At 36.7% G+C, this 14398-nt stretch overlaps 1 protein-coding gene across 2 annotated transcripts; it reads left to right on the top strand.

The window, feature by feature from the left end:
* Positions 1-613: 613 nt before the first annotated feature.
* LOC101254888 (protein LEO1 homolog) lies at positions 614-13576 on the top strand. Of its 2 annotated transcripts, none has more exons than XM_010320547.4 (12): positions 614-848; positions 1922-2364; positions 2707-2836; positions 2914-3090; positions 3492-3668; positions 4682-4813; positions 5654-5833; positions 5920-6051; positions 6297-6407; positions 6493-6729; positions 12145-12308; positions 13278-13576. In XM_010320547.4, the coding sequence occupies exons 1-11, from the start codon at positions 726-728 to the stop codon at positions 12280-12282; spliced, it is 1980 nt and encodes a 659-aa protein (XP_010318849.1). In that variant the 5' UTR covers positions 614-725; the 3' UTR covers positions 12283-12308; positions 13278-13576. The 2 variants fall into 2 exon arrangements, with proteins under 2 accessions (XP_010318849.1, XP_004235967.1); XM_004235919.5 differs by having other exon boundaries at positions 2704-2836.
* Positions 13577-14398: the final 822 nt, after the last annotated feature.

Genomic DNA, 14398 nt, shown 5'->3' with positions numbered 1-14398 from the left:
AGATATACATTTTTGCATGTGTATATACAATTTTCTCTCGCTTTATACAAAACAGAAACAAAATTATACACTTCTGTGTATAAAGCGAGAGAGACGAGCGAGATTTTTGGGAGAGAGACGCTGACAAATTTTAGCTAATGTTTGCTATGGAGCACAATTAAATCAAACCCTAGCTATTCCATTTAATTTAGGTTATTAATTTGCTATTATATACAATTTTCCCTATATATAATTATCTCTAAAATTAATGTATATATTATTTTTGTAATGCATTTTACTAAACGATCGGTAAGGACATTTATGACTTCTCCTTAAAAGAACTAAAGCCCAAAATAAGTTTGAAAACATTTTTGACTTTGTTGTGAATAAATCCAACTCAGATTACAAACAGGGACCCACAGTTTGTTTCGCTCGCAGACAATTTCCATCACCGCTTAAGATGCTACGTGTGAAAAGTACGCAATGGGTCACCGCTTGTAACAAATATAAAAAAGACAAGCAAATAAAAATTGGAAAACCTAATTATTTTATATTTTCTTAAATTTATCATTGGTTTGTCATGTTTTATCTGTGACTGTCAGTCAGTTTAGGGAAACCTTTTAATACAGGTGTGATATTACTCAGCTTCACACAGTTTGTGAGAGGCGTTACAAAACAGTGTTCAGAAACTCAAGGGAAAAAGGCTAAAAAAGCAGCGAGTTGAAGAGAGAAAGCAAAGAGGAGCCATGGTGGGTGAAGAGAAGAAGAGGCATCAGATGATGCAAAACCTGTTCGGTGACCAATCGGAAGAGGAGGAGGAAGAAGAAGAGGAGGTCGAATCCGAACATGAATCCAATCGTCAGCCTTCGGTTCGATTTTTTTCTTTTTTTTAATCTGAATTTCGATGTTTTTTGCTTAATCGAGTTGTTTTCTTGTTGAATTTTTAGTCGGTGAATGAATGCTATATGTTTTTGTTTGATTTTCTGCGGAATTTTTGAACTTGGCCCTAATTGGTTGGTGATATATCAGATATGTTTATTGGTTCTAAGGGTACAAGAATGATTTTAGAAGGGCTTTACTCCAATTTAGTACTAATGTGAAGGAAAAAAAATCAAGAAAAGGAATCTTGAATAATCTGTTTGATCTTTTTTATTTTAATCTGAATTTCGATGTTTTTGATTAATCGAGTTGTTTTCTTGTTGAGTTTTTAGTCGGTGAATGAATGTTATATTTTTTTGTTTGATTTTCTGCTGATTTTTTTGAACTTGGCCCTAATTGGTTATATATAAGGTATGTTTATTGGTTCTAAGGGTACAAGAATGATTTTGAAGGGATAAATGAACAGGTTTAGTGCAATTTAGTACTGCTGTATGAAGGGAAAAAAATCAAGGAAAGGAATCTTGAATAATCTTGAATATGTGTAGCCAGTTCTGTGGTTTGAACGAACTTACTTGTTCTATGGCATGTTAGCTGAATGAATGATGAAAGAGACACTATTTATAGTATTACCTTTGAATTTCCTATTGAATGAATTTGTAAAAGTTGAATCCTATTTGGAAAACAAGAATTAGGGGATGCTTTTCCTATAATTGTCGGTATATACATTTTGTACCGATGGTTGGAATCGTGGATGATAATCTCTGATGCGCAGTCTTATTGCTTATTGGTGTTATTTATAGATGTAGCGTATGAAGATTTACTGGGCCATAGTACTGTAGTTTTCTTTGATTGTTTCAGCCCTCTACTTGAGGACATTACTTGAAGTGATCTAACATGCTCTCATGTGTTTATGTCTTGGTCAAACAAAATAAAAGCTTCATAATTCCAGTCAATGTTACCTTTGCTTCTTGGAATTGGAATTCACATTTTTCATTCTTCTCTGTGTTTGGTTACATAACATTTGGACTTTGAAACTGTTCCTTGCTACTTCTTTCTGCTTCAGGATGACGGGGATGGAGGCTTGGATCCCGAAGGCGAAGGAGAAGTTGATATTGAAGGTGAAGGTGAAGGTGAAGGTGAAGGTGAAGGTGAAGGTGATGATGATGGTGAAGGTGAAGGTGAAGGTGAAGGAGATGGTGATGTTGAAGGTGAAGTAGAAGGGCAAGGGGAAGCTGAGATGGAGAGTGAAGGTGAAATGCAAGAAGTTGATCCTGGGCATGGAGAGAGTGAGGGTGAAAGAGATCAGAGTTCTCAGGAAATAGAGGTTGGTGATCAGAGGGCACAAAGTGAAGGAAGAGAGTCAGAGAGTGATGAAAAAGAAGAATATGGTCAAAGAGTAGTGACTAGTAGGAGGCGGGATGTAATTGACAGTGAGTCAGAAAGATCTGAGGAAAACCACTACGGTGACAATGAAGACGAGGAAGTAAATCAAGCAAGAAGTCCAAGGTATTGCTGTTCCTTCCTGTCTCTACTATCTCCCCCCTTCCTCCTGATGTTTTTGCTCAGGGAGAATGTAGATTTATGTTATGGTATTCTCATAATCAGCTCATGAGTCCTATTGCAACTGCTAATTGCTGATTCTGCTAGGGTTTATTTATTGTAAAATCTTCATATCATTTGATATCAATTAGCATGTGGACAATAGCATAAAACATATTATAAAAGGTTTGGTTGCATAAGTTGGTTGGTGGAATTTCGATTTCTCATCTTGGAAAATGGAATTCTTCTCTATGTTGTTTTTTAGCATCCAATTTTTTTTTATCACAGTGATCTTCTGTTTTGCAGTAGATCTCCTGGGGAAGAGAAAGATGAGGCCCACTTATCCTCTGCTCCGGAGATTCGTGATGTGTTTGGGGATTCAGAGGATGAAGAAGAGGCTGATTATGTCGTTCGGAATAAAATTGATGAGGAGCAAAATGTTTGTACAAGTGCTACACATTTCAACTTTAGTAGTTGTTTGGTTCACTTAGGGATTTAAAATATTTTTCATTGCAGTTAATGGATGAAGAAACTAGCTACGGCAAATTGCAGCAAGAAGATATAATACCTGAAGATGATGGTGGATACGAGTCTGAAGAAGAGCATGTGGAATCTAAAATTAAGGAAAAACCAGTTGGGCCCCCATTAGAGCTGGAGATCCCATTGCGTCCACCACCAACTTATTCAGATAACGTCAGTACTCTTTCTTGTTTCTACTGATGTAATTCCGCAATATTTTCGTGTCACCCCCCCTCCTGCTTAGTTTGCAGCTGAGTTGTCCAATTTCTAACATGGATTCTTTAAATCCAAGGTATTATGTCTTATCCGCTGTGAAAACCTTGGATAGATTTTAAGCTTCTATTGGAGAAACTTCTAATCAGGCTAAACTGTGTCCAGTTATTTCTTTTTATAACTAGCAAATTCAATTGGTCCACAAGATGCTATTGCTCATGTGGAGTTGTGATATATTTAAAACTTCATTCATGTTTGTCATTATCGTTCCGCCTTTTTATCAACCCGAACCTTAATGATTGAAAAATATCATTTGGTGCTTATTCCTGAACTTTTTACTTGTTCACTTTCTTATGATGCAGATGAGCATGATCAAGGTTTCTAACATAATGGGCATTGATCCCAAGCCCTTTGATCCAGAGACATACGTTGAAGAAGATGCTTTCGTGACTGATGAATCTGGATCCAAGAAGCGCCTCAGCTTAGTTAACAACATTGTTCGATGGAGGAAAGTTAGGAAGCCTGATGGCACGACAACTGTAAGTGAATTATATTTCTCCAAAAAGAAAACTGCAAGTGAATTTTGAATAAACTCATTTATACATATATGCTTGGGGATGGATCATAAAATCATCTCATCTTGATTCATCAGTGTAAGTTGAGCTCTATGGCTCAACAACTGTATGTGAATTTTACACTTGTTTATGTTGCGTGCTTGATTCATCAGTATAAGTTGAGCTATACGGCATGGGTTGTCTGATGATGCTAGGAGACTTTCTTATTTTACAAGAAATGGAACTTTTGTTGTTCTGAAGTACTAATTCCACATAATAATTAAAATTATCAAAATGTTAATGGATGGATAAATTCGAGAGTGTGTCCTAGTGGTCAAAGAAGTGGGTTCTGAAAGGGGTTCTCGGGTTCAAAATCTCAATCCCAACTGAAGCATGATCTTTTTGCGGTTCACAACTGTCCAAGCCCCGGGGGAAGAGTTATGAGTAGCAAGTACTCGTGGAATCTGTCAAGGTGCTTGCAAGCTGACTAAGAATCACAGTTATAATGTGACAAGCACAAAAGGGAAAAAAGAAGAAACAAAAGGCATAAGGTAACATCAAATGAACATGAAATCAAGAAAACGAGGAGGTACAATAATAGGTTATGTGTCTAGTCTTTCTTACAAAAACCTAATAGGTTATCTTGAATTTAATGTATTCGGTGGCTGGTCAAATAGTGTTGATGTCTATGTTGGAGCTAAAGCTTTCAACGCTGGACTATGAAATGACAAGTAAAATCCTCCTCCAGCAAAAAAAGAGTAAGGATTATGTCTTAAAGGAAACATTGTGTTTTGGTCATAGAGACTGACATAGAAAGTAGAAACAGATACTTGCATGTCTATATAACTCTACAAGGTGGACTGCTTGTTAGTTATTTATCATTGATCATACTTAAATAACACTTTAATATTTATGTGAGTTTGGATTCACAGATCAAGAAAATTTCTGATTCATTTAGCATTTCTTGCTACTGACTGAATGGATGTTTCTGTATGTAGGTAGAAAGCAATGCTCGCTTTGTGGAATGGTCTGATGGCAGTGTGCAATTAATGATCGGAAATGAAGTTCTGGACATATCTACCCAAGATGCGCAGCAAGATCATTCACACCTGTTTCTTAGACATGGAAAGGTGAATCTCATGTCTATTGTCATATATGATGCAAAATCCTAGTTACTTTGGCTGAGAAATTTCTTGGAAAATAGTGGTCCTATCTTCAAATCAGCAGACAATTTTTTTTTTTTAACAAACAATTATTTATCCAGAACAGTACTTTAGGTAGTGCTGTAACCATATTTACCAAATGGACTCTAGAATGCTTCTATCTCTGTCTATAATGAATCAAGTACATCAATAATAGACACAGAATCATTAAGAGTATAACTGGTTACACCTAAAACAGATCAGCAAGATAAATTTAAGCTTGATCTTCTGCACTTCATTTTCTACACCTTCATAGCATCTGTTGTTCCTCTCCTTCCACATTGTCAACCACATGCATGCTGGGATGAGTTTCCACCTACACCTATTTTTAGCTATAATCCTACTTCATCCCAGCTTCTGAGAAGTTCAGAAACCTTGCCTGGCATGACCCATGTTAGGCTTTAAAGGTTCAAAATAATACTCCATAACCTGCCTGCGACTTGCAATGAAGAAATAAGTTGTTGACTTTCTCGGCAGTCTCCTTGCACAAATCTCCTTGAACACATGTGAATTCCCCTCTTAATCTGTCCCTACATTGTGCTTATCTTTCCTTGCCACCTGAAGACTCCTTTCCCTTCAACTTTTCAGACAGTTTGCCAGTTTCCTCCCTCAACCTGTGATCTTTATTCCTTTTACAAAAGTTAGGCTGCATGTCTCCCTCTTATTATTGAATACTATTAAATTTTTCTTATCTCAATACCTATAGTCTATGTACTTTATGAAACATTTATTGCATTGTGATCCTTAGCATAAACACCCAACTCGCAGGGAATACTACAATCACAAGGGAGAATTTTAAACAAGATGAGGTTTATGCCTTCATCATTGACATCAAACTCGCACCGTTTATTGACTGCCCTTGTTGATTCACGTCATAAGAAAGTTTACAAAGTGAAGAACTGTTTCACCGACATTGACCCTGAGAGGGAGAAAGAGCAAAAGGAGAAGGTAAAATTGATGAGTAATGGATTTTATTTTGCTCTTGGTACGTTGTAGCTGATAAGTTGACTCTGACTTTCTTTTTGTCTATGAAGGCTGAAAGCCAAACAATCAGGGCAGGTGTACTCCTCAATCGGAAAAAGGAGAAGGTCAGCCGAAAATACATGCCTACGTTACGTAGGGAGCGCCAACTCTCTCCTGGTTTCTTGGAGGATGGGCCTGAGGAGGTTAGATATATATTTTTTCATTTGTCATGCATATTGTAGGAAAGCGTTATTCAGTGGCATGATATATTGAAACCTCCTGATTCCTGCTTGCTCTGAAGTGGGTGAATTATCTGTTAAACACGTTTTAATGTTTATTTAAGTGTTGCCTTGTGGAAGACATTAGTTGAACTACTCAGCATTTCATAAGAAAAAGTTGCCACTCTGATCTTTCCTATCTGCCTATTGGAATTTTCTCCCATCATCAGGAAGAGGATACTGATTACTATGACTCTCGACGGTCTGCTGCTCGCCGTCGCTTTGATGAAGACTTAGAAATGGAAGCTCAAGCTGAGAAACGAATCATTAATGCAAAGAAGGTGCAGAAGTCAAGTGGAATCAAAGAAATTTCTTGTTATTTTTTGCTACTTTATCGGCTAACATGAAGATTCTCCCCTTTGTCAGAAAGATATTCCTAGGCAAACATCATTGTCTGCTCCAAAGCATTCTCGACGCCCTGTTGATTTTGATGACAGCGAGAAGGAGGAGTCTGAGTATGAAACCGAAGAGGAAGAAGAGGAGGAAGAGAGGTCTCCACCACGTAGAAGGGCTGTCCAGGAGGAGCCGGAATATGAAGAAGAGCAAGAGCGTGATCAGGGTGAGGAGGAAGAAGCATATGATGAAGAGTCGGAACAGGAGGAGGTAGGAAGCTGTTCTTCATATTCTAGTAATAAACCATCTGAATCTTCTTGATCATGTGTTGCATTTAATTAATAGGTAACTGTGAGAAGCTTAAACTTTTACTGGGAAATTCCTTACTTTTGTTTGGTATTTCTTAATCTGCCTGTTTTAAACTCTTGTCCCAGTACTGTTGTAAACTTTCTAGACACATAGGCCTTCTCATATTGGTTAGTGAGATGGTTCAACAAGATTTGTTTAGTGCTCGACTCTGCATGCCATATTCCTGGGAATACGTGTCAGATGTTCTCTGCCAGTAATTTGTTTGAGAATAATTTTATAAACATGTTGGTCAGGGTAAGGCTTCCTCAGCTGGACTTTCTGAGTAAGACCTTAATGATTGCTAAATATGTTGGTGAGACTTTCAAGACCAAATGGGCTGCTTGCCGTATGACCATATCCCTTTCCCTTACATTTTTGCCGCAACTTGGTGGCACTACAAGCTATCAACTGCTATATCTGGTTTTTCTGTGGTTCTGGCTGTGTAATAGTTTGGAGATAGGATTGTTCGAAATGTGAAACCTGTTATGTCGTATTAAATTAAATATCTAAGAGCATGACAAAAGCTACAAAGCTGTCAGCTTGGATTTCAAAAGGATAGTTACCTTATCTAGCTTATTCATCTAGTGTTCAAATCTTTGAAAATACTAATATTTTTATAAGAACTGATTTAATGATGATAAGTGCATTTAGTATAAAAACACTTATTCAAGTGTTAAATTTTTTGAAAAGGCAATTTTTGTTGGTAGAGTCTTTGGAAGAAATTCTCGTTGTCAATTCGAGTTTTTGTTCCTAAAACTTAGAAAATATTTCTGATGAACAAACTTGCCTTGCAATTTAACCTATGAACTTCTGGTTGAAGTTTATTTTTCTGACAAACAATAGAATCACAGTAGATTCCAGGGGTATCTTTCCGTCTGTCCTAGCCTTAGTGAGTAAAGTAACTCGATACATGTATTGATTGGAGTTAGCTGGTAATCGGTGAATTATTCGTGACATGCACAAGTTGGCTCGGATGTTACTTTTAATGTTAAAAGAAAACTAACTGCATCAAACTTCTGATTAAGTGTTTGTATACACACTATACGTCTCCAAGATGCAGCGCCTCCCAAAATGGGGCATTACAATTATATCATTGATCGCTTTGGTATTTATTGTTCGTCGATCCCTTTAGGTTAGAAAAAGATGTATATATATACTTGTGTGTGGGGACTAATTCTACCAACGTGACTTGTTGGTCCGAAACCATATAAAGATGATTTTGGTATGTGAACAACCACAAGAACAACAAAAATCTTGTGAGATCTCACAAGTGGGGTCTAGGGAAGGTGGGCTGTACGCGGAGGCGCATGCCTTATTCCCATGCCTTTGCAAGGTGGAGAGGTCGTTTTCGATAGACCTTGGTTGTACGTGGACAACTAGTTTTGAAAAACTTTGACTATTATGAATCCTCTTAACAAGGCTTGAAGGGACGAGATTGATATAAAAGACTTATGCAGCCAACTCGAAATTAGTTTGAATCGAGGCTTAAATGTGTAGAATTGGTATGTAGAGCTATTATCGACTAAGAAGATTTACATCAAAGATGCACCGTAAAAGATTCCAACTGTTCACTCTACCTTATTGGACTTATGATTTTAATGGAAAAAAGATCAACTTTTGAAGCAATTATGCAGCTTGATACTTAATAATTGTTTCTTTGCTGCTGTAGCAATTTTGGCGGTCATTATTTCATGGAAATGTGGGGTACATTACCATATGGTCTCAAGACAAATGGTTTGATTCATTGACCGTGGATGTGGCTAGAAAGAGAAATTAAATCACGAGGTTTAGTTAAAGTAATAGGCGGACATAATCCATATATCAACATTTCTCATGAAGAGAACTCTTTCTGAACACTAAAATTTCATGCAAAGGTTATGTTAAATAATAAGCTCAGAAGAGGACAATACAAAGAAAACATGAACAAAATGCAGTATTAGTAGTTTCCGCCTAGGTCTCATTTCAATTGCAGCAAAAAATGGTTCTCTAGTGCTTTAGAGTTGAAAATAAAGTGCCCTACATCGCATTAGCAAAATATTTTTTTTGAATGTATATTAGTTGCCTGAGTTATTCGATAACAATAAATGTCCTTGCATGAGCAAAATAATTTTTTTAATGCATTTAAGTTGCCTAAGTTATTCGACAACAATAAATGTCCTCTTGATGGAAATTGAAACTGTTATTCCTTTTTTTTGGCAATATCGTTTTATTGGTTAATGATTGGCTTATTTATACTCAAGAGAAGAAGAATATTGGATGATGAGTGCGATCCGTATAATCACTTACGAGATATGGATATCTCATTAGGTGTTTTGTGTTCCTGGTGTTTCATTTTCTTACGCTCGCTTGTAGCATGCATCGAGGCCCTAAGGGCTGTTCTTAAGCAATGCAACTCTTTCTAAAATTACATGCTTTTGATGCATGGTCACATTTTCCTATGCTGGTTGAATTTATATTCATGAAAAAGTAATTGGCTTTTGTAGGACTAGTAGAGATCAAATTATAATAGCATGCGTATAGAAATTGATGGGTTTCCACTCCATACTTCTAGGTTTTGAAATGCTAGATGACACAATAGTACAACAAGAACATACCTAGTGTAATCCCACAAGTGGGCCTAGAGAGGGTGTAGCGTACGCAAACCTTGTACCGATACAAAGGCTGTTTACGTTGGACCCTCGACAAGAATGACACAATAGTAAACAAGAGTAAACCATTGCGGGTGCCGGCAGGTGCAAATTTCCATTTTGGAGAAGTTAGTGAGGTCGTCATATGCAATGGGTAGTTATTTGAGGAGATAAATCAGAATGGCTTATACATAATATACGAGTTAAATTTTTTTCTATCTATTAAGAAAAAAATGTGAAGACTGAAAATAAATGGATGAAATGAGGGTGTTACGTGAAGGCTATATTGATTTTTGAAATAGTTGAGCTCATATTTTTTTGACATGGCTACTTGAGTTCACTGCTTACTTTTAATGTATTGCAACTTCGTCCTTGTTGTATGGATTTTCAAAATGTTTTAGGTATTTAGGTAGTTTGATGCTGAGTCGCTCAGACTCTTCACTTTTGGTGTCACATCCGTGTCGCACGACATGGGTGTGGGTGTGGGTGTCGTGTCGGATTTGGTCAATCGATTTTAGGTACTTCGACCAAAATCGATGGGGAAAGTTTGGATAGTTTTAATGATTTCTATAATCAATACAAAAGCTAAGATGACATTGAAAAAGATTGAATACCTTTTATACATAAAATTCAATATCATTCCTCTTCCTTTAATCATCTTCCATAATTCTCTTCTAGTTTTCCACATAATATCTCATATTTAGGTTTTATAACTCTACTCTTTGGATATTTTAATTATTTTTAGGCAGATCCCCATTCCCACACTCGTATCCATACATGGATCCATACCCCGAATCTTGAAGGATCCGGCCTCTAGATCCACACCCTATCGGACACCCGCACCCGAGTTCAGCAACTTAGGTTTAATGTGTGGTTATGCAATTTTCTCTCTAGTTTTCTTTGTTTAAATAAAATGAAAAATGCGTCAAGTTCGGTGTATACGAAAAGTTCTTGAAGTGAAAGGCACCCTCCCTTGGAGCTCCCACTTTTTTTTTTTGGCTCACATGGTGACTCGAGCCCACAACCTTAGAGTTGGAGGTGGAAGGTGCTTAATAGCTCATCACTCTTGTCGTAGAACTCCAAGTTCAATGTAGTCCTTCTTCAACAATAATATAGAATTTGAAGTGCTATTTTAAATTGCCGAAATTTAACTTTTGTCCTTATCTACCACATATCTTACACTGCTTGCCACCCTCTTCAACTTCCAAATCATTGATTGCATACCTAAGCAAATGATTGCTATTATAGGCAGTCCCCAGTCCCACCAGCACATAAATTGGCCCAATCTCTACTCTTCCCTCTTCCCAAATAGTTTCTGTATGATTAGCGAAGTTTTCTTCAATGAATTTTATCTTTAAGTAAGAGTCCAGATGAAGATGCGTGTCCAGTGCTTCGTGCTCCTATTTACATGCTGAGACAGCATTAGCAACATCAAATGATGAGAAAAAGGGGACACTTCGGTACACAAACATAATGGTAGAGAAAATGGAATCTAACTTCAAAACAAACAAGATAATTTGGAATCTAACTGTTCACTAGCTTCAGGGGCATAAGGTGTACTATGCTTGAAAGAGAAGGTCAGGCTCTAGTAAGCTGGAACAATGAGGGTAATGGCAGATAGACAAAAACAGATGGAGAATTGTCTCAGCAGTGATATGATGGACCATTTGGAATTTAAGATGTTTTGAAGTATCAGTAGCCCTTTACATAGGATTAAAGTGAACTGCATTAAATCACTTCATGCTATTGGTGTAGTTCTGAGCATATAGATGATCCTGTAGACATTATAGACATCTTAGGATCCTCCTAAGATGAAATAGGACCTCGAGATAGTTTTTCTTTTTATATTTGCTAAGCCTAGTCTACTCATTAGTATGTAGCTCCATGTTGTAAATTTTTGGGATCCCAGCCTTAGTGCTGAAGATTTATATACAAACTTGTTACCTTCGTAAAAAAAAAAGAACGATATCTTTTCAGCAAGTCAGTGAATCTGTAGATTTTACTGGAAGGTGGAAATTATTTATGGCACTGATCTTGAAAAATTTTCTGCCTTCTGTATCTTTCACTCTCCTCCTGTGCATTCTTTCTTTAATTTCTATTCTAAAGTTTGATTCTTCTGAGTACATGATCATGACCACCATATTTGGTAGTCAGTCCTGTTTGGAGTCATCAAATGCAATAATCAGGGGATCTCCCTTTAAAATTTAATCTTTCAATGACGGTATACATGTTTCAATCTAGTTTCTAATTTGGTTGACAACAAGTAGTTCAAATAGGATTATACCTTGCAAACAATCTGAGTCTTAAAAAACCACACCTCAGCAGGAGGCAGGCTACGCACTTTTATGGTGTCTGGTTTCTAGAGGGAAGACTGGAAGGTAGCATAGATTACAGGGAAATGATTCTACAATTTCAAACCTTCGGAACCAGAATGTCCCCCGTTAACATGCTATGTCCTACCTGCACTAAAGTTGATCTATCACAGAAATATTCTTTCTACCCGTACCTTCTAGTGCTTTTTAGAGTTCTCTATTATGGTTAAAAGAATTGTTCTGCACTGGTTAACACTTCTTTGCATGCTAAATCATTAACTTGGGATTCCGGTTCCATGCAATTTGATGAATTGACTTATCTGAAATTTGATTGTTAAAGTCATTTACTCCATTTCTCTTGCTTTCTTCCTTCTTTTTTGTGGTTTAAATTTCATCAGGAGCCGAAGCAAAATTTAAGGGAACCAGCATCGAGTCACAAGCGGAAAGGGATTGAGTCAGATGAAGAATCTCCTCCTAGGAAGATTCCAGCTGCTCATCGCAGAATGGCAATTGTTTATGACAGCGATGAGGATTAAAATCTAATGGCGTGGAACTTAGACAAGTGAGTGTTGGATGTGAACTAATTTAAGCTCCCTCTATGCCATATTTCTTCTGTGATTTATGTCAAGGCTTCTCTTTTATGAATGTATGACATGCGGAGTTGTATTTCTGTCTTGCATATATACATGTCTCTGCTCTGGAGATCTTTTTTGCCCCATCATCTTTTGTCTTCAACTCTACTGAATCTCAAGTTTATTGCATTCGTTGAAAGATTAATTGCTGAACGACCTGTTTTTCTTGTAAATTGATTATACTAGAGTTTATGCGTAGTTGCTGGTGTTTGGCTGTAGCAATTGAACTAGGTCAAGTGCATGGATTTTTAGTGAGATTTGCAGACTAGTTGCAATTATTGTTTTCCATCCAAAGGTATACAATTTTTAGCTGGAAAACTTTTTGTTATTTACTCCCTTTGTTTCAGTTTGTTTTGTCTTACTTCCCTTATTAGTGCCTCTTTCTCTTGGCAACTCTTTAATTCCAACTTTCCACATGAAATGTTTAAAACCACAATGTTAAAGGATATTTTGGTACATTCTACATATCTTTAGTTTAGGACCACAAGTTTCATGAGTCTTCTTCACTTTCTAAACTCCATAGTCAAGTCAAAAACAACCAAAGAAATTGAAACTGAGGGAGGAAAAAGTTTGTGGCTGCACGTTCTCTGTGTTAGAGTAGTAGTATTGAAATTACCATCAGTTAATGAATCGTCATAGTGGTTCTAGTATAACTAAATGGTTATATCTGTATGTATACTATCTAGAGTTACAAATGATGGTTCATTCTCAAAAAGAAAGAGTTAGGAGTGTTGGTGAGGTCCGTACTTTTCTTTGAGATGTATGAGCATCTTTTATACTTCTAATTTGCTATGGAACTTATCTGTAAAGACTTATTTTTCTAGTTTTCACAAAGCTGCATGCACACTAGATTTTTTTTGGACTGAAGTTTGAAATGTGAACAACCTTTCTTGCTTCAGGTTTGCATTTGCCTAGCAAATTTGCACAGGAGATTGTCATAGGATGGAATGGGACGTTCGAAAGCCTGGGATTTGAAAAGAGGCATCAAGAGCCTGAATGTTGTTCAGTTATACATCACCGACCAACCTTAGATTTATACTTTCAGATATCTTTCTCATACTGAATTTGGCAATGAGCCTAGCAGAACTGGTGTTACCTTTTTCTTCCCTTTCGTATGAATTGTTGTTTAAGATGGATAGCCTGGGTTTTTTTAAGCAGTGACCTATTTATGTATAAATGAAACTTGAAACTTAGTACAGCTTGCTGTCGTCTTTTCTTTACTTGTTTGACAGTCTTTTCTGTTCTTGTAGTTTAATTTCTGAAAAAAGTTCCCGCAGAGATCATGTGGAACTGATTCTTTATAATCGGGTAAGTCTTGATTTTATTCTGGCTTCAAAGAACCACTGGATGGTTGAGGTATCCAAGCGTCTAGAGGATACCTTCAATGTGGGTGCTCTTGCTTGATGCTTCGCTCTCTCTGTTTTAATCAAGTTTTTGTTGAGCCATTTTGTGATTATATTCCAATTGTTTATTGTTAGTGATGTGATTGCTTGATGTTGTCCCTCATTCTGTTTCCTCTACTTGATGGAACAACCCAGAAATCTGTTAAATTCAACTGATCTTTCAAAACTGTCTCCCTGGTGAACGTTGATCGTAATTGTAACGGTCCTAAGGTAGGGAAATCTCTTGCCTGGTAAATCTCTACCTGCACCAAAAGTGCAACAATCTTGGCATCATCTCAGAGAGAGGCTCAATGAAATAGATATATCGACGAAGATGCAAATTACCTATGTCCAGATTGATATAACCTATGAGCTTCACTATTCCATCAAAGGTTTTAGTGTTCAATCATTTCAGAGTCAAACTTTCAGACACTTGAAATTGAAGTTGAGAATTGCTTATGTGAAGTTTCCAAATTTCTAATATACGTCTTAGAAGTTAGGCTTGACAATTTAGATTTATTTATGATCTTTTTGGTCAAATTATTACATTAATTTATTTTGAAAGTACTTTTGGTAATAAATACCAAATAGTATGTTTATGGCAAATTAAATGAATACACACTTTTGAGCATATTTTT

This window comes from Solanum lycopersicum, chromosome 3 (assembly GCF_036512215.1).
Source record: "Solanum lycopersicum chromosome 3, SLM_r2.1".
Classification (NCBI taxonomy): domain Eukaryota; kingdom Viridiplantae; phylum Streptophyta; class Magnoliopsida; order Solanales; family Solanaceae; genus Solanum; species Solanum lycopersicum.
This window is presented reverse-complemented; position numbering and strand designations above follow the sequence as displayed.